This window comes from Gorilla gorilla, chromosome 1 (assembly GCF_029281585.2).
Source record: "Gorilla gorilla gorilla isolate KB3781 chromosome 1, NHGRI_mGorGor1-v2.1_pri, whole genome shotgun sequence".
In the NCBI taxonomy this organism is placed as follows: Eukaryota; Metazoa; Chordata; class Mammalia; order Primates; family Hominidae; genus Gorilla; species Gorilla gorilla.
This window is the reverse complement of record NC_073224.2, coordinates 38,566,585-38,586,107: the sequence shown is the minus strand read 5'-3', so window position 1 is coordinate 38,586,107 and position 19,523 is coordinate 38,566,585. Positions and strand designations below refer to the sequence as shown.

Below are 19,523 nucleotides of genomic sequence, written 5' to 3'. Positions count from 1 at the left end.
TTGTAAATCCGAACCATATTTTGGGCTCACAGAACCTTTAGAATATGATGAGAGCTATAGATCCTCTTTCCAGGGAGGAAAATTGTATTTTTATTCAGATTTGTTCATAATTTCAGAATATTCATGAATTTCTTGAAGGTTATCCATGGACTCCAAGTTAAAAATTCCTTATCTAATATATAATCCCTTATATAAAATATGAAAAACTAAGGCACAGGTTTTGTGTGTGTGTCATATATATAAAATCAAAAAGGGCAGGGCCTGTTTTGTCACTTGTTTCATTCCGTTTTTAAACTGACATTGTGTCAGGCACCTGAAGTGAAAGGTACAGGTCGTAAGCCCAAAAAAACTCATGGTACAGCTGGGAAGATGAGACACACAGGTGTGAAGTTAACCTTTTTACAACCACTTGTTGAATACTAAGTAGTGTGTCACAGAGGGAGGAAATGACACATACGAGTCACCTGAGTCATCTTTGTAGAGAAAAGTGACATCTTAGTATTCCTTGAAGAGTATTTAGTTTGGCTGAAAGTGAGGGAAGGTGTGATATTTCAGGATGTAAGTATAGCATGAGCAAGGTATGGAGTTGGAGATGAGCAAGAAGAGATTAGGAAATAGGAAATAGACTAGAATGGGGAATTCTTTTTGAGGAGTATTGTAGGGAAAAGGTTGAAAATATGAGTTAGAAACAAAAATGTTGAGAGCCTTTTATAAAATTATCAAGAGTTTAGACTTTATCCTGCAAGTACTGAGTTCAGTGGACATTTAATCCACTGAAACAGTTTGAGGCACATTAAAATGGCACTTGTGGTTTTCCCATTGAAACTAGGGAGGATTGAGATAGGCAGACCAATTAGGAAGCTCTATACGCATGCCAGTAAAGATCCTCTGAAGGGAACCCAGCCTTGCCCCTCCTGAAACACACCCGAGCTCCTTAGCGAGAGGAGGCCCTTGCTTCTCAGCTTCCACAGGGCCAGCTGAACCAGATGAGCCCTTTTAAGACTAAAAGATAGTTCTGGTTTGGCTGATTGAGAAAGGACCTCAGCCAGCTGTTAAAAGGTAGCACTTGCTACATCTTAACCACTTTGGAATTACTCCCTCATCCTTCCACCCGCCTCCTCTTTAGTGACAGTGTCCGATGACCGTTCCCTTCCCTGTCCCGGTGTCCCTCAGTTTCATTCAGGACTTCCCTTTTTTCACCTGCTTGGGCTGGTGTCACTTGGATATGTTTCTGATTCGGCCTGTCCCAAACCCCATCCGATTATTTGATCTTCCTGGTGAAGTGTGGAACCTGACACCACTGTGGCGGTCATTGAGAGACTGTGTTAGCTGTTAGAATACAAAAGAAGGAATATAAAAACGAAGGAATTTGGTTGATGAGGAGTAAAGCAAGATCAATAATGACTTTAAGGTTTCACATCTAATGCCTTCATGCAACAAGAAATCCAGAACCAAAAGCAGGGCTTCATGGAAGAGTGTGCGTTTATTTTTGCGTTAAGTGTACTTTGAAGAGACCGTAAGCTACCTGAGAATGTGCAAAAGCCAGTTGAGGAGCTGCATTGGAACTCAGAGCAGTTTTAGTTAAAACTATACAATGAGATCACAATTCATGAATAGACTTCATTCTCCTGTGGCCCAAATTCTTTCCTCCATGAGAAGATTCCACTTCTGATTTTACCCAGTTATGTAGTGAGGCCAGTGACAGCATCAGTGAGTCAGCCCAGATTAGAAAAACAATTCAAGCACAATAGACAGCCAACTAGTGAGTCACTGACTACATAGTGTCTTTTGTAATAAGAGCTTAGAGCGAGCTTGTTTATATTTAACTGGAATAATCGGCTAAGGCCCAAGAATTAATTGTTTAAGAATCAAGGAAGTACAATAGAATTTCAGGATTCTGATATTTATTTTGAGTTGTTCCTATTTTTTTCCCCAAGAGGGACTATTTGGATTTAGATTAAATGTTGAAATACATGAACATATTATAAGTTATACTTACTGTTTTTATCATTGGCACTAAAAATAATTTAAAACAGTGTCGGTAGTACTATTCCATTTTAATTAATTGAACTATCCTAATTTTAAAATTATCCTACTTTATTCTTACTGTCCTTTCTTTATTAGAGAAACTCCTTACTATCCAGGTTATAGAATCATAATATTTTAGACTTAACAATGTAAGTTTTCCTTGGAAACTTACTGTACTAGCTTATAATTTCTTCTCATTTTAAGGTCTGGCATTGTGCAAATTAGAGTCCTTACAGATTTCAATTACAGTTTAGAATTTAAATTTTTATTTATATTACTACTATGTAAACAGGTATAATGAGATTCAGTATTTTGTTATTTGTTTTATAATAACTCTGGAAGCATATATTTAATAGCTTTTGTTTTTTATTTTTAAAGAACCGACCAGAAAACCTTGGGAAAGAACAAATACAATGAATGGCAGCAAGTCACCTGTTATCTCCAGGTATCAATTTTTTTCTCTAAGTTTTATATTTTATTTGTATAAAAAAAGAAATTAATGCATTCTTAGTGTAGAAAAAAATTGAATGGTAAGAAATTATACAGAGGAGCCCATAAAACTCTCGTGATCCTCCTAGTATTGGACAACCACCAAGCCTCATTATATATTACTCATTTACAATTACTAGTGATTGATAAATTCTACCCTACATTTATTAACCAGATGATCTGAGATTTTAAGATAGCTTTGTCTTTCCCAATTTGTATTTTGAAAAATTCAAAACTACAGAAAAATTAAAAGGATAGTACAGTGAATATGCGTATACCCATTTCCTAGGTTTAACAGTTGTCAACATTTTGCCCCACTTGTCTTAACTATCTACCTATCCATACTTTTTCCCCCTCTGATTAGTTTGAAAGCAATTCACAAATAAGAACTGTTTCACCCTAAATACTTCAGTGTTTTTTGGAAGAACCAGGACATCTGCTATGTAACCACAGTACCATTATTACTCTCAAGAAATTTAACATTAAACAATAATATTATCTACTATAGTATATAGTCACATTTCCCCATTAGTCCCAATAACATAGATTTTATATATATATATGTATATATATAATTTTTGGAGCCTTTTTTAAACCTGAATATCAGCTGGAGAGAAAAGAGAGCAAAATAAAACATACATCTTTGAATTTGTAAAGTAGAAACATGTATTTCCCTATCTCATTTGAAACTTGTAAGTGTAATCAAGTTAGAAAAGATAGTATCCAGAAACAAGGCTAGTTAATACTTGTTTCTACAAGTACATGTGGGCATATTTAGGCAAATTTGTTCTTCCTTTAGCTAGGCATACTTTATTTTCATGACTAAATTTATATCACAGCTTCTGAACATAGATGAAACCTTTTCTTGGTTTATGAGACAGTTTAAAGGACTTGTATTTTTCCCAGAAAAAAAAAAAGTATGTATTTAGAAACTAAAAGGTATTTTGTCTTTTCTTTCTGAGCTATTTGCCTTATTTTTGTCTCGTAAAAAGCAACTTGACTCTAATTATAGAAACCTAATAAAGATAAGTACAGGGATAGACTTTATATTATCACAGACTTGTTCTGTGTTAGTCTAAGTCTGAATTTGGATTTGGCTTTCTATGTGGTTCTTTCTGCTAGTAGGAAAGAAGATTTGGTAGTGACACAATTGTTTAAGCTCCACAAAGAAACTAGGCCTTTTGGAATGTATAAAAGCTGTTAGTTTCTAAGTGATTGAAAGATGATCATATTTTACTTTAGAAGAAAGGGGGAATTGCTTTTGGTGGACATGTGTTTTCAGTAGAGTAGAAAAATTGCACATTTATGTTTCTCAGACTCCTAACTGAGATGGCCTTCTAACACATCTCTACTAGTTACGGATTTTCTTCAGTAGCACATTATGAAGTGCTGATTTATTAAGCCCATAACAAGGAGCTGGCTAGGCGTGGTGGCTCATGCCTGTAATCCCAGCACTTTGGGAGGCTGAGGTGGGTAGATCACTTGAGGTCATGAATTTGAGACCAGCTTGGCTAACATGATGAAACCCCATCTCTACTAAAAATACAAAAATTAGCTGGGCATGGTGGCGCACACCTGCGATGCCAGCTACTTGGGAGGCTGAGACACAAGAATCACTTGAACCTGGGAGACGGAGGTTGCAGTGAGCTGATATCGCGCTATTGCACTCCAGTCTGCAGACCTGTCATGTGTCATTTGTCCTTTCTCTTCATCATGCTTCATTGATCTGCATTTCACAGTGAACTAAAAGCTAAGCCTACGTTGATGGCAGAAGTCATGTCTTAGAAGGGACATGGATGAGGTTCTCCAAATGGAATACATTCTTTGATGTATTTGGTCCATTTAGTAAAGGAAAAGTTGTTCTTTGAAAGATTTTTTTATTTTTCCTAATTCCAGGGTAGGGAAAAAAAGATTTTTTTTTCAGACTTGGAAATTTAATAAGTGCTCTAAAGGTCACCATTTTGAAAATAATTTTATATAGATGAGTTGAATCTTGATTCTTAATATCCAGTAGTGCACCATAATCATGTTCCAATTCTGTTAGGTGGTTTTCCTCCCCTTTCCCAAAATAGAAATTCTGGAACTCCTGATTATTTCCTGACCACTCATATATCTTTTGATAGATTTGATCCAACTACTGATATATAGGTTTTAAAATTTCACCAAAAGCTGTTTTAAACCATAAAGGATTTTTAAAATATGTTTAAAAGAGTAAGAACTATATTGCTTTTCTTCCTAAGTTATCTCTCCTGTTCCTTCGGAAAGCAAGTGTATTAGCTGCTTTAAGTATGTCTTACCCTTGCATTGTAGTAAAGGTGCCCATTTCTCTTTGGAATAGCTTTGTCAAAATTACGTTAGTGGTAAGATGGATTAATGTCCCATAATATGCATGAGATATTGCATATTGCTGTATTTGTTAAGTGAAGATGTCAGAGTAAAAGCAAGACTGTTTGGTTAAAAATGCTTTAAACTATGACTGGATTATATTTGGGAAGTTGGTGCATTCATCTGTGGTTATTAAGACCTTACAGATCTTGTATTCAAGATGGGAAAACTAGTCCTTTACATGCCTCCTGAGAAGAGTTAATTTTGTATACTTTTATATACTTACTGTGCCTACAACCTATATAAAAAGTAGCCATTGTGTAATGATTTTTAAAATTTTCTGTAACTGGTATCTTCACATAACTAAAAGTAATCTTAAAATATCTTTTTTATTGGGGAAAAATTGGTTATTTTAAGGTTAATAGACTCAATTCTTGTTTTGTTTGCTATTAACAACCTATAAAACAGTAACATAATGAGAATTATTTTTTAAAGTTCTATTGTGTATCCCTTTCAATGGTTTTCCCCTTCATAGACGGGATTCTCCAAGGAAAAATCAGATTGTTTTTGACAACAGGTCCTATGATTCATTACACAGGTATCATCCTGCTGTGACGTTGTGATTTGAGACTTTTAAATAACATGTTCAGGATAGGGCTGAGCTTTTTCTACCTGGATTGGTAATCACCACAAGGGAGATTTTTTTTTCTTTATTTTGAATACCTTTTAAAAATTCTGCCATCACTTCACAGTTGGATTCAAGGATAAATACAAATGGTAAACATACTAGAAATACTAGACTGGGAATCTAAGGCCACATGTATTATCTAGGCCATTTGTAGCTTAAGCGTTTTCTTTTAAAGGCTGTTCGCCTTATGATTATAAGACAAGGTTTCAAAAAAGTTGAATAGAAGATCCTTTTCCATCTGTTACTGGAACATGGACTAATATTAAAGCCATGGTTGTGGATAATTGATTATTTGAGGAAAATCTCTGTTTCCTAGATACTTTGTAGTAAATTATCTTGGACAGTTTAACATCTAACACCCTGAGTAGATTGTTTTCTAGGATGAGCCCTATTATACCATTTTTTAATTAAGAAGACTTAAGAACTAGTTTTTTCTTAATTAAAAAAATTGACAGCTAAAAATAATCCTGCAATGCTTTTCAGTTACTTACACAATTAATTTGACAGAATAGGGACTTAAATATAGTAGTACAGTCATTTTATAGGCAGATGTTTAAAGGCAACGCTCTCATCTTAAAAAAATAAAAACTGACCCAGCACCTGGTGGTTCACACCTATAGTTTCAGCACCTTGGGAGGCCAAGGCTGGAGGATCATTTGGGGCCCGGAGTTCAAGACCAGCCTGGGAAACATAGCGAGACCCCATCTTTACAAAAAATAAAAAAAATTAGCTGGGCCTGGTGGCTTGTGCCTATAGTCCCAGCTACTCAGGAGGCTAAGACAGGAGGATATCTTGTGCATAGGAGTTAGAGGCTGCAGTGAGCCATGATCACACCCTAGCCGGGGTGACAGAGTGAGACCCTCTTTTAGGAAAAAAAAAAAAAGTGAAATGAAAACCTGAGAAACCCTCATTTTGTGATCAGTTATGATGAAAACCCATAGGTTAGAAATAACTGAAATATATTTATGTTATTTTACACATCTATTTTTTTAAAAAATATGCATTAAGTTCACTGGGAATATGAATTAAGTGGTGTTCATTGTGGATGTCTATTGCAGTGAGTTGGGAGTTCTGTAAGCAGACTCTGGCCAAATTCTTACTTGCTAAAATTATTTTTATGCTATTAATGATCAAAATACTTGACAAGTTAATTTTGTCAGCCAGTTAAATCTTCACAAAATGTTTATATTCCAGTAGTGAAATAGTTTTTTCTTTTCTTTTTTTTTTTTTTTTTTGAGGTTTGTTTTGGCCAAAAGATTTCTTTAGAAAATTTGCTAGTACATAGAAAAATAGCATTTAACAATGAGATTTTTAAGGCTGGGTGCCATGGCTCATGCCTATAATCCCAGCACTTTGGGAAGCCGAGGCAGGAGGATCACTTGAGTCCAGGAGTTTGAGACTAGCCTAGGCAATGTGGTTAAACCCTGTCCCTACAAAACATACAAAAATTAGCTGGGCATGGTTGCATGTGCCTGTGGGAGGCTAAGGTGGGAAGAAGACTTGAGCCCAGGAGGTCAAGGCTGCGGTGAGCTGAGATCATGCACACTGCAGCCTGGGTGAAATGAGACCCTGTGTCCAAAAATATATATATTTTTTAAATGTAGTAAATCTGCTCAGTTATCTTGCTGCTTTCACACATAGTACCCCCTGGGATAATGTTATTGATAAACTTTTTTGGTAAAAGTTAAGAAAAAAAGTGGTGATTACATCTTTCCTTCAGTATGAAAAGTTCCCCCCTTTAGTTAATTATCATGGTGGTGGTGGTGGTGATGGATTGCATGTTAGCATGAATTAAATTTTTAAAAATTTGCATGTTTCCACAATTGTTTATTACATAATGATATTTTTTTGCGTTGCCTAGTAAATATGGATATATTCATAACATACTTGCCCAATTAAATAGCAGGCTGTAGTTCATGTGAATTTCAGAGGTATTCATTATATAACTTGAGAAAATAACTAGCTAAATGGGCCACTTAAATGGGAAATGTAAAAGAAAAGCAGAGTATGAATTATAGTTTAATTCTAGAGAACAGGAATAGGTAGCATGAGTGAGTATATGAAATAACATCCTAAACTTTAAGAATATTTGCTAGACGTGACTCTGCATTTTATGGATCTAAGTAAATCTTAAGTGACCTTGGAATTTAGTAGTCTTCCCTAGCAAAGTAAGAAGGTGTAGCCTCACAAGAGGAAAGGAAATATTTCATATAAATATTATTCCCTACAGTGCCTAGCTCAGTGCTTATTGAATGAAATTTTCTGGAAGTTATTCTTTCCCCCTATTCATATAAGCAGATACCTAATAAAGTAAAATTGGACGACTTGCTTCCTAACAGTCTTTTAAGCAGTAATACGTTTTGATAGTAAAGCAGATTAACAGGCTGGGCGTGGTGGCTCACACCTACACCCAGCAATTTGGGAGGCTGAAGTGGGCAAATCATGAAGTCAGGAGTTTGAGACCAGCCTGGCTAACATGGTGAAACCCCATCTCTACTCAGAATACAAAAAAATTAGCCAGGCGTTGTGGTGCACCTGTAATCCCAGCTACTCCAGAGGCTGAGGCAGGAGAATCACTTGAACCCGGGAGGCGGAGGTTGCAGTGAGCCAAGATCGCACCACTGCACTCCAGCCTGGGAGACACAGCAAGACTGCATCTCATAAACAGCAGCAAGAACAACAACAAAAAGCAGATTAACTCAGTGTTTAATCTTCAGGAACCATGCCTATGGGTTTAAAGTATTTTATGTCTTATAAGAATTATAAATTATAACTTTGAAAAATTTATTATGCCTTTTGGGTCTTGCTTCAGATTGCTAACATTGGTACTCTGCAAAATTGGGAATATATGATTTGCCTGATGGTTTTAAATTGCATTTATTTGTGGCTCATAAAGGAGGGCACTTACTAGACTAAACCAGAACCCAGAGGAGTGCCCATTTAAAACTCTAGGTTTTCCACTGAGGACTCTTTTATTGCCGGACTTGGAGAGGGCGCCATGACTGGTTTATTTGGTGTTGAAACTTGTTTAAAATATACCTAATCATTGACTTATTAAGAATTATAATAGAAACTAAACTTTTGAAAGTGCAATAATAATTGACAATCTGCTTCTGTCTGGCATTTCCTTTTTATTTAATAAAATAAATTTATGGAAGTAGTTAGCCTGAAACACACCATTCAAATGACGTCTCCATAAAAATTTCACAAGGAAATAGTCACATAGTCTAATCTAATAAACATTTTTAAAACATTTTTTATTTTGATGCTTGAAATGGAATAATATGTATAAAGCAAATCATGCTCACTAAAAATGTTTTCTTCCTGCAATCCAAGGCATCAGCTTTGTAAGCTGATTTATGTTAGTGTAAAACATTCAAGTCTTTATGTTTCTCCTTTCACTGGTTTGCCCAGGTATTTAAGTAGATAATGTAAAAGTTCAAAAGAAAGACAAAACAAGATTGTGTTATTTGAGCCTCAGATGTTTCAGCTGGCCTCTTCATCACTGTCTTGGTCAACGTGCCACGTTACCTGGTTACCTCATGCCCAAAGAATACCGTCTTCTACTCTTTTCTGAAGAAGTCTCACCATCTTGTCACCTTTTTCTAGTTCCTTTATAAATAAGAAATACTGAGAAAAGTGAAAAAATTTTGTTTTATGTTCTAATCAGCCCTACAATTTTGATAATTTTTTAAGAAAATGGCATTTTTAAAGAAATGTATTTAAATCCGGTGTTGGGTTGGTAAATTTGCAGTTATTTATGAACTCATTAAGTATTAAGAATGTTGTTTACCTGTCCTGGAAATCTCATTTATACAGACCAAAATCCACACCCTTATCACAGCCCAGTGCCAATGGAGTCCAGACGGAAGGACTTGACTATGACAGGCTGAAGCAGGTGGGTGCTCAGTGGCAGCTTTCCTTTATTTGTACTTGTTTCTTTTTAAAAAAATATCCCATATGCATATCTTTGACATGGATCCTGAATGTACTTAGAAAGAGATAGAGCTATTGTTACACAAATTAAACAGTGGCATTAGTAGTACTGTATTTTTTCAAATCTACACTTCCGGTTCATTGAGTTTGCATGAAGGTCCAGAGGTAGTGGAGGGGTGGGGCTGTGGTTCAGTGATAACAGCATAAGGTGTAAATGTAAGTGCATGGTATGCAGTTGTAAAGAAAACAATGGGCTTTTACTTTTCAGTGACTGTATTGGCAAAATTGAACCCAACAAATCTGATTTTGGCAAGAGTGCAAGGAAATAGGCACTCTTCTATACTTCTGCTTTCTAAAAAGCAGTTTGGAAAAACAGAATCAAAAGCCTGAAAAATAAATGTCTTACCTTGAACTCCGTGATACGAATTCCAGGAATTTATTTAAAGAAAATATTGTGGAAGTATACAAATGTATAGTGGGTGGAGTAGAGGCTCTGTAGGCTTCAAGGGATCATAATTTAGTATGCTTAATAGTAAATTGTGAACAGTTGCCTGTGTTAGGTAACAAAACAAATGTGTACAGTTATCTCAATTTTATAAAAAAGAAAAAGATACTGTCCACATTTGGATTCATATGCCTTATAGTTAATACCTATGTACTCAGGAAAAAGTAGTAAGTGATAAGATTGTGATTTAAAATACCTTATTCACAGAAGAGGTGAAATACATTTTTTAGATAAACTGAATTTTCATACTGCAAAGCTATTGGAAAAGTTAAATTGAGTTATATAATTTTAAAGGGGAGCACGTGGTCATTGAAAATCAAGCCCTTGTTTTGCTGTGTATTGAATATGGCTTTCTTGAAAAATGTTTTAAAATAGAGCACTTCCACACACTTCAAAACATGGTCAGGTCTTGGTCATATGAAGAATTGGAGGATAACAGAGGAATAGATTTGATTTGGGGGATGAGATGTAAAGAGTAATTTGGATCAGGGCATCTGTGAGTCTATTTAATAACTTCTGTGTCTCAGTCTTTTCCATTGTTAAAATGAAGACAAACTAATTGATAGTTTTATTTTAAACATGAGAAGCTTTTCAAAAGATAAACTTTAACAGAGCAATTTAATTTTTCCTGGGGTATTCAGTGTTAAAGTCACACAATTCAAAACTAATTCTTCCAAAGGACAGCTGTTACTTTTCACCCATTAAAATTGTGTCACTTTGTCATGGGACCTCTGATCTTGAATCTGCAGGGGTTTTTTTAATTTCTTTGTTTTTTGTTTTTGAGACAGAGTCTCACTCTGCTGCCCAGGCTGGAGTGCAGTAGTGCAATCTCGGGTCACTGCAGCCTCCACCTCCCGGGTTCAAGCGATTCTCCTGCCTCAGCCTCCTGAGTAGCTGGGATTACAGGTGTGCACTACCACGCCCGGCTAACTTTTGTAGTTTTTGTAGAGACAGGGTTTCACCATGTTGGCCAGGCTGGTCTCAAATTCCCAGCCTCAAGTGATCCGCCTGCCTTGGCCTCCCAAAGTGCTGGGATTACAGGTGTGAGCCACCACATCTGGCCAAATCTGCAGTTCTTGAAGGAGGGCCCAGAGCACCACAGCTAAATAGAAGTATAATGTGGGCTACGTATATATTTTAAAATGTTTCTAGTAGCTGCATTATTTATTTATTTATTTATTTTTTGAGACAGAGCCTCGCTTTGTCGCCGAGGCTGGAGTGCAGTGGCGTGAGCCACCGTGCCTGGCTGTAGCTGCATTTTAAAAATACAAAACAAAGAAAAGGACATTAATTTTAAAACTTAATTATTTAAAGTATGTTTTAATATGTAGTCAATTTTTATAAATTACTAACGAGTTATTTTACATTATTCTCATCATACTAAATCTTTGAAATCTGGTGTGTGTTTCGCACTTAACAGCATATCTCATTTCAGATTAGCCTCATTTCAGGGGCTCAGCAGCTGCATATGACTGGTGCCTGCCGTATTGGACAGCATGGGTCAACCAGGGCCTCATCCACCTTCCTGCCTACCCATTAGGGCAATCCCTGAGGTCCCTTCAGGGAAATCCTAGACTCCTTGAAATATGGTTTGGCAGCTATGGTGATTCCTAAGAAATCTCCATACATACTTCAGAGAAAAGGACAGATTTGCCAAGAGCCAGTTGTTCAGTTTACTGTAATATCTTCCTCCTCTAAACTTCCTTTGCATCACCTCTCAGACTGTTCCCAGAGGACTAGATTAAAAGCACAGCTGTTATCATTTCTAGAAACTATCTGACTCTTATGTTTCACTGGATGACAGAGTAATTATCTTAATTTTAGGAAGCATTCTATTTCACATATTGCTAGGCTAGAATAAGCCAGGATTGGGAAGGGCAGAATATTAAAACAAAATTCACCAAGGCTAGTCTTCCAAGAAATAGAATTGTGGCTCTGGAAACAAAAAAAACTACACATCGTATTTCATGACATTCTTAAAATTTTATATGAGTAAGAATCTCTTTAGTGGTAATTTTGTTCTGTATTTCTGGTATTTTTCTCTAATATTTTAGGACATTTTAGATGAAATGAGAAAAGAATTAACAAAGCTAAAAGAAGAGCTCATTGATGGTAAGTGTCTGGACAAATTTACTATTCCTATAAAACAATGTTTAAGATTGACCATTTTTAAGAAAATGCAAATAAGGAAATACCCAGCTGATTAGTTGAGGGCAATGACTTCCATAGTCCTGCCCTTTTAGGATTAGGGTTTTGGGGAGGAGGTTTCTCCTTCATATAATGGAAATTATTTTTATAAATAGGGATTAAACAATATCCCTAAATTTCAGGTGTTGTCTTTTCTTAGATGGAAAACCACATGAACAGATCTTTCTCTAGGTTACCTCTACTCACCTATCCCAGTGTCCTCTTGTTTTTGAGCCCACATAATCAGTGTTTTCATTTTGTATACAAAAGGAGAAAATAAATATATAGAAATTAGTATCATCTTTCTAATATTAAAGATGTGTGCAATGAAAGATGCAAAGTTAATCTTTTTATTACTGTGAGTTTGAGCACAATCCTTAAAATTTCTTAGGAATGAATCACTCATTTATCTTACTTTATCATTATATTTATTTTCAATACTTGTTCTTTTCCATCCAGCAATCAGGCAGGAACTGAGCAAATCAAATACTGCATAGAGGAACAGACTAAGGAGAGATAGGACTTTAATCTGGAGGAAAAATATCCTACAAACAACAACTGTTCACAACAGCAAACCCCTACATTTTATGAGCTGTAAGAAGAAAATGGAGACAAACAGAAGGAGGGAAAAACCAACCTACTCTGAAAGCCTTCAGACATTATGACTCTGGTGATAAGCTCTTTCCCTCTCCGTTTGCTGCTTTTTTCTGGCCTTTACAACAGAATGGAAGAGAATCATTTAAGAGTTCCTGTAACAGTTATGCAGAAAATACTAAAACCCATCAGACAAGATCACCACGCATTGAAATATTTTCATATCAAGATAAAGTCGCACATTTTCCACAATACGTTGCTAAAATAAAGAGGAGAAAGGCTTAGGAAGTTTTTTTGCAGAGAGTGCTGGTAAAGAATTGAGCAAGTTTGCTATTGTATTGTAATGTTTCTCTCAGGTTTGTTCTTCCTATCATGTTTGATATTCCATGAATAATTGAGATCAGCCCTATGTAAGTTAAGATCATAATATGTGGAACAAATGGAATTGTAAGTGCTTTCAAAGGGTAATATTTATAAGAAAGTGTCCGAAAAATGTTTCTTCAGCTTGAGGAATTTTAGAATGATAGGAAGTTTCTCGAGTTAGCCTTCATGCAATTTTGTAGATTAAAACATAAAATTTGTCCAGAACTTAAAGATTTAGATGCCTTCCTAAATTGTTACAATGCTTTACCAAATCTATGACTTCTACATAACACAAACCAGTGGTCAAATGTAAACACTATATTGTAGATTTACTGTAGGTTTTCAACCTTTTTTAGATTTATGCATGTGGACATTTTTATAATGTAATTACAATCACCACAAGGTTAGCTTTTTTAATTGCAGACAGTAATGCATGTCACACTAATATGTAGTGGCCTTTTCAAGGCCTAGTCCCAGGGAAAACATTTTGTAGAGTATAGGGGAGTGGGAGGAAGGGGAGGAATAATTTTTTATTTAAAGTTGATTTCTGCACTATCTTTTTCTCAGTTACCTGCATGAATAAATAATGAGGAATATTTTGTGACTTTAATTGGTAAATATGTTACAAAACCAAGTACTTAATCTTTTACATCATGTCTTCAGCTATTTGTATTTTAACCAGTAATTTCAATGGTCTGAAACATGATTCTGAGCTTCACATAATATCTTAACTGTGGAACTCAAAAGTTTGATCACTGAATTTGGCAGTTATTATTACCTAGGTACCCCCGCTGTTACACAGGTGTTTAGATACGTGTTCCTGAATGAAGCTGCTTTTGAATTTTGTTATGTTGAAATGCAAGAAATAACAATGATGGCAGCAATTAAGGTCACAGAAATCATTAGGTAAAGGAAAACCAATGAGGAGTTCTGCAGTTTTCTTTTAATAAGTAAAGTGAGACTTGGGTGGTGGGAAGAAGGAATTAGACACTCTGCCTGCCACTCTGCGTGTGTGTGCTCTCGCGCACGTGCTGTCTATATGGAAGCCACTCCCTTTTCTTTCCTTTGAAACTGGTAAGGTTAAAATAGGGGAGAAATCCTACGTGTTGGAATGATAGCTTTTTGGAAAATTTAAGAAACTCTCCAGGCTCTCCATCTTGATTTATGCTTGAGTTGTTATGTGCCATATTTGCTTTGAACTCTGATTATCAGAAGTTTTACTAAAACTTTGAAATAATTCACTTTCATCTGCTTTCTAGATTTTGTACATCTCAGTCCATAAAGCAAAGCTTGTTGATAGTGTAGTTTTCTAAACGCTGCAAATTTGCAGCCTTTACCACTACAAAGAAGTTTGGATGAGGGATTTTTTTTTTCTTTGTCAAAATAGTTCCTGTTTCTGTAGAAATTTCATTTTTAGATTAAACTGTGATGGATGAGCTATCATAATTCAAGTATACATTTCTTTTTTCTATCAGATATTCATTGTCATGCAGTAGTAGTAAAAACATCAAAGATGCAGCAAGCTTATTAAGTATTATTTTCTAAAAGAAATAGGAGGCATTTTCATCTTTATTATTGTACTTTTGGTTATGCAAACACTTTGATAATATAAACAGTTATGTCCCCTATAAATCTGGTCAGCAACCTCTTTTGATTTTGTTGGGTAAGTTAAATAGTCTGTAGTAGGTAGAGTACTGGGTACAAGTGGTCCAAACTAAGATAAGAGACTAAAATAAAATGCTAAATCTTAAAAGAAACTGGGTTTATGCACTAAACGTTTTGTGCCTTGGTCTAATATTAACATGATGTATGTGTAAACTGACAAAAAAAAAAAAACAGTGTTGAATCATGCTATATTTTCCATCATCCCAGATTGCTAAATGTGTTCTTTCCAAGAAGTCTGAATGAATTATTATATACATTTGCTATCATACATGACAGTTGTGTCATTATTAGAGATTTCAGTAATTAAAATGGGAAACAGAAGCCTAAGTTATTTACCTTATCAAAACTACGTTCCTTGGAACCACATTATTATGATGGTTTTTGTGCTCTTGTACATTGGATGTCTTAAGCTGAGTACAGTTTAGGGGATCCTTTCTAATGACAGGAAGGCACTGCTTTCCTCAACACTGTGATCTGACCTGTGACAAGTCTGTACTATCCACTATGTAAATGGCTCACAAGTCAATTGCAAACAAACTGAATGTACAAATCTTAGTGCTGGTGCTGAAATCTCTTCAGAATAGTCATCATGATTTAAAAGTTTGTTTAAAAATGTGCAAGCATCAAGTGTCAATCAAAACTGAAGATGAAACACTAATGAATGTTGAATTCTCATGCTTTTAGGTGTACTTCCTTTTTAGAATTTTCAGTTTTCTGCTATTTTTACCGTAACTATTTCATTTAAATTTGTTTCATTTAAGTTTCCTACACACTAACTTCGTTTGTGCGATTGAAATAAAATTGCAGTATATATATGTTGCTTGTTTGTGACACTTAGATAATCTTCTGAAATAATTTGTTTTAAAGTAAGTTATATTGGATGTGAAAAACACCTTTTAAAGTCCAAGACTTTACTACTTAAAAGTTTACATGTCACGTCACTATTCTTTACAGATTTCATAGAAGTCGTGAATACTAAGTAATGTATACAAAAGAAATATGTGATGATGTGTCTACTTTTTGTTTGAAATAACTGTTGGGTGTTCCCTCTTCTTATTTTCTCTCTGCCCACCTTGACACAGTAACTTCCTCTTATAGTCAAGATGATGATAAGTGTTTAATTTTTATTCCATTTTGTTCTGCAACATGTTCAGATACTTAAAACTCATTCATGCAGTTAGAATTATCCTTTATGTAGTTTGCATGGTAAAGGACATTGTGTGGTAAAGGGCCTTATTGAGTAATGAATTTTAAGTATAGCAAAATGTGTATAGTGTTTATACATGATGCTGATTTCTTAAAACCTACATATAAGCAGTAGTACTTTTTCTCTATTATAAAGTATTAATTTTGAGTTCCATTTTATAATTCTGATGTCTTCATTAGAAATACAAAAATACAATCCTTGTATTTTTTTCTTTGACCAGACCCAAATTTTCCCCCTTTCCCCCCCTCCATTCTCCTCTCCACTTCTCGTGGACCGCGTGTTCCCAATATTCACTAACATTTGCAGCCATTACAGAGTTACAGTTGTAAAATTTTTAGCTGTTTTTTTTTTTTCTGCTCTAGCCTGTCTCATGTTCTTGCTTCTCTTCATATGTAAGTCAGTATTTTTGTCTACAAATTAAAAGTCACTTGTCATTCAAAAATGAGTTAAGTAACATGACAGTCTTTTAAATTTACCTAGCTACAACTTTTATGTCTCTTGTAAATTTATATATACTTTCAGTGCCATTGTGAAGAATTGGCCTTTTAATTCTAAGTAGTGTTACCCTATGAAGCACAGTGTGCAAAGGTATGCTACAGGGTCTCTTTAATTCCTGTGTGGCCATTATAATTTTATAACACCATTACCCTTTAAATTCTACCGATTATAAGTAGCGTAAAAGTAACTATATAAAGCAAACATCGCAAAGGAACTCTGCAGGAGCTCTTAATTCCTTTACGTAGCTATCATAAAATTCACTTTCCTGAAGACATTTACTCTCATTCACTTCCAAACTCCAAACCTTTTTCTGGTAGCACCACTTTTGTTTTTAATAGAAAGATGAGTTCATATCTGTACATCTCTCCAAAGCTCTAAGGAATGAGAAAAGGATCCTAGTATATTGAAATTACTGATGTTTAATACCTCTGCCTTTTCACTGAAAGCCATTTAATATTTTTAAAGTCAAAACTTGACATACAGGTATTTATAAGGAATCTCCATGACTCTGAAGGAATGAAATTGATGTAGGTAGCTTTGGCTACGTAAAGACATAGTAGAGGACAATTACTTAAAGAAGAGTTTTCTTTTGAGGATTTGTAGATTTGACTAAGCAGCTGAAGTCAGTAACCCCTCAAGAAAGGCCGTTTATAGAAGCCAAGAACTGTTGGAGGTCTGTGATGCAGGTTTTTCTGTTCCCAACATCAAAAGCTGTGGATTATTTGGTGTGTTCCCCTTTAAAGTTATCTCTCGATAATTTTTGAGACATCAAGATTTTATAAAATATCAATACTGGAAAGATGAAACCTTCAAATTAAAACCTAAAATTGATTAGAAAGAAAAGTAAAATATTAATGCAGTAAATTTAGGATGGTTACAGATACTCACCATCAACATAAATAAATGGAGTTCTAGGATAAATTATTTGTGGGATACTAATGGTCAAGTCACATAAGAGTAAAATCTTTTGGTGAGGAGACACATTTGACAACTGCTAAAGAATTAACTGTAAATTTGTCTTTCTAAATAGTTTTCTTTATAAAGTAACAGAAGCATTGTAAAAGGATAAATAAATGACTGTCATAATGACTTAGGATGTTGTAAGAATGTCTGCCACATTTATTGGTTATTTCTGTTGAAATCTGAAGGAATCGATACATCTGAAAATTGAGAAAGGGAAATAGGACTGTCTCCGTTACAGATACCCTGTGATGCACACAACCTTCTAAACGGAAGTGTTAGTATCATTTAAAGCACATAGTAGGCCTTGAGTATTTGCAGATTAACATGCACAAAAAATCAAAGATGAAGCCCCAATTAAGTGTTTGAACAAAGAATCACAGTCACTGAGCTGCACCCCCGTTCTGTGAAGCATGTTAAATACTCATAAAGAGCAGAGAGCAGGGCCTGTAGACGCTTCTGGTGTAGGACACAGAGGGAGAAAATTAGGGGCCCCAGTTGGTAGCTGAGAGTAAAAAGAATATACCATTTGAGTAGTGCTGTTCTTTTTCCTCAGTTTTTAAAGACATATAATTCCTAGTAGTTAGGACATCTAAATAGCTCAGTAAACTGGTCAGAGGCGGGCGGATTGCTTGAGGCCAGAAGTTTTGAGATCAGCCTGGGTAACACGGAGACTCATTTCGACAAAAAAAATCTAAAAATTTGGGCCAGGCATGGTGGTGCACACCTGTAATCCCAGCTACTCAGGAGACTGAGGCGGGAGGATCACCTGAGCCCAGGGAGGAAGAGGCTGCAGTGAGCCGTTATCACGCCACTGTACTCCAGCCTGGGTGACAGAGCGAGAACCTGTCTCTAAAAAAAAAAAAAAAAAAAAAAATTAGAGAATATGGCTTTTCATAGAAATTATTAGAAAAGCTTACATATTTCATTAGAGAGCCCAGTTTGTTAGACTACACTTATTCCGTAAAAGTTCTGTATAAAAATGACAACCCATAGTTTATCATGTAAATCTGATTTAACTGTTCCCCTTCAGTTCCAAGAAAGATTTCTTCAGCAGTAGATGACAATTCTAAAAGCATAAAGAAATAACTAATAAAGGAGATGGATGATGTTATAGGTTGGTTTGGTTGGGTTTTAGTAAATAGTTATTCTTCTAAGAAGGCTTAGAAAATAGAAAATTGAATAGTTGGTACTTTGAATTCAATAGGAAAAAGCACTCAGAAGAAAAAGTCTACATTGACTAGTGTTTAGATTGAGAGTTAATTTTCCCATCAAGTCCAAAAGTTTCCATCCAAGTCTATAGAAACTGAGAGAAAAGGTTCTTGGCTTACACTTAAAATATACATTGTTGTAACCATACAAGAGAAACACATTACAGAAAGCTTTTAAAAATTTGGTCTCTTAAGCGCCTAACAGTCCATGCTTTAGTCACATCTGTGAAACCTCTTTTCTTTTTTCTTCTTTTTTTTTTTTTTTTTTTTTAAGATTAAAGGCATTTTAAAAATAAATGTTTCATGGCTGGGCATGGTGGCTCATGCCTGTAATCCCAGCACTTTGGGAGGCTGAGGTGGGCAGATCACCTGAGGTCAGGAGTTTGAGACCAGCCTGGCCAACATGATGAAACCCCATCTCTACTAAAAATACAAAAAAATTGGCTGGGCATAGTGATGGGCACCTGTAATCCCAGCTCTTCGGGAGGCTGAGACAGAAGAGTCGCTTGAATCCAGGAGGTGGAGGTTGCAGTGAGCTAAGACCGCACCACTGTACTCTGGCCTGGGCGACAAAGCGAGATTCCATCTCTAAATAAATAAATGTTTTTCAACGTGTTTTATGTGAGAAATACCAGCTTTTCATTGTTACTACCAGTTGATCTCAGGTGTCACTTGGTTGGTTCTGCTGACCGAGGCACTGGGCATTTTAAATACGGAGTTTCCCTCCACCCATTGATCAAGTCTGAGGTTTGTCCATGCTTGGTGGTGGGCTAGCTTAACCATGGATTCACAAACCCCATTTGATTGTCGTAAGTCATGAGGCCACCCCAGTGCCAGTGGTTGGGCATCACAGTGAGTCTGAGGTGA

General features: G+C 35.6%; 1 protein-coding gene across 20 annotated transcripts in view; it reads left to right on the top strand.

Annotated features, from left to right (window-relative positions):
* Window positions 1–17,574, top strand: part of ENAH (ENAH actin regulator) — a 159,570-nt gene extending 141,996 nt beyond the window's left edge. For 11 of the 20 annotated variants that reach the window (XM_055372045.2, XM_019031085.4, XM_055372006.2 and 8 more), the window contains 5 exons: window positions 2,407–2,473; window positions 5,378–5,440; window positions 9,350–9,428; window positions 12,026–12,083; window positions 12,618–17,574. In XM_055372045.2, coding sequence (XP_055228020.1) covers window positions 2,407–2,473; window positions 5,378–5,440; window positions 9,350–9,428; window positions 12,026–12,083; window positions 12,618–12,655 — 305 coding nt within the window. In that variant the 3' untranslated portion in view covers window positions 12,656–17,574. The remainder of the gene's footprint in view (window positions 1–2,406; window positions 2,474–5,377; window positions 5,441–9,349; window positions 9,429–12,025; window positions 12,084–12,617) is intronic. The other 9 variants (XM_055372062.2, XM_055372042.2, XM_063708417.1 and 6 more) reach the window with 1 other exon arrangement.
* The last annotated feature ends 1,949 nt before the right edge of the window (window positions 17,575–19,523 follow it).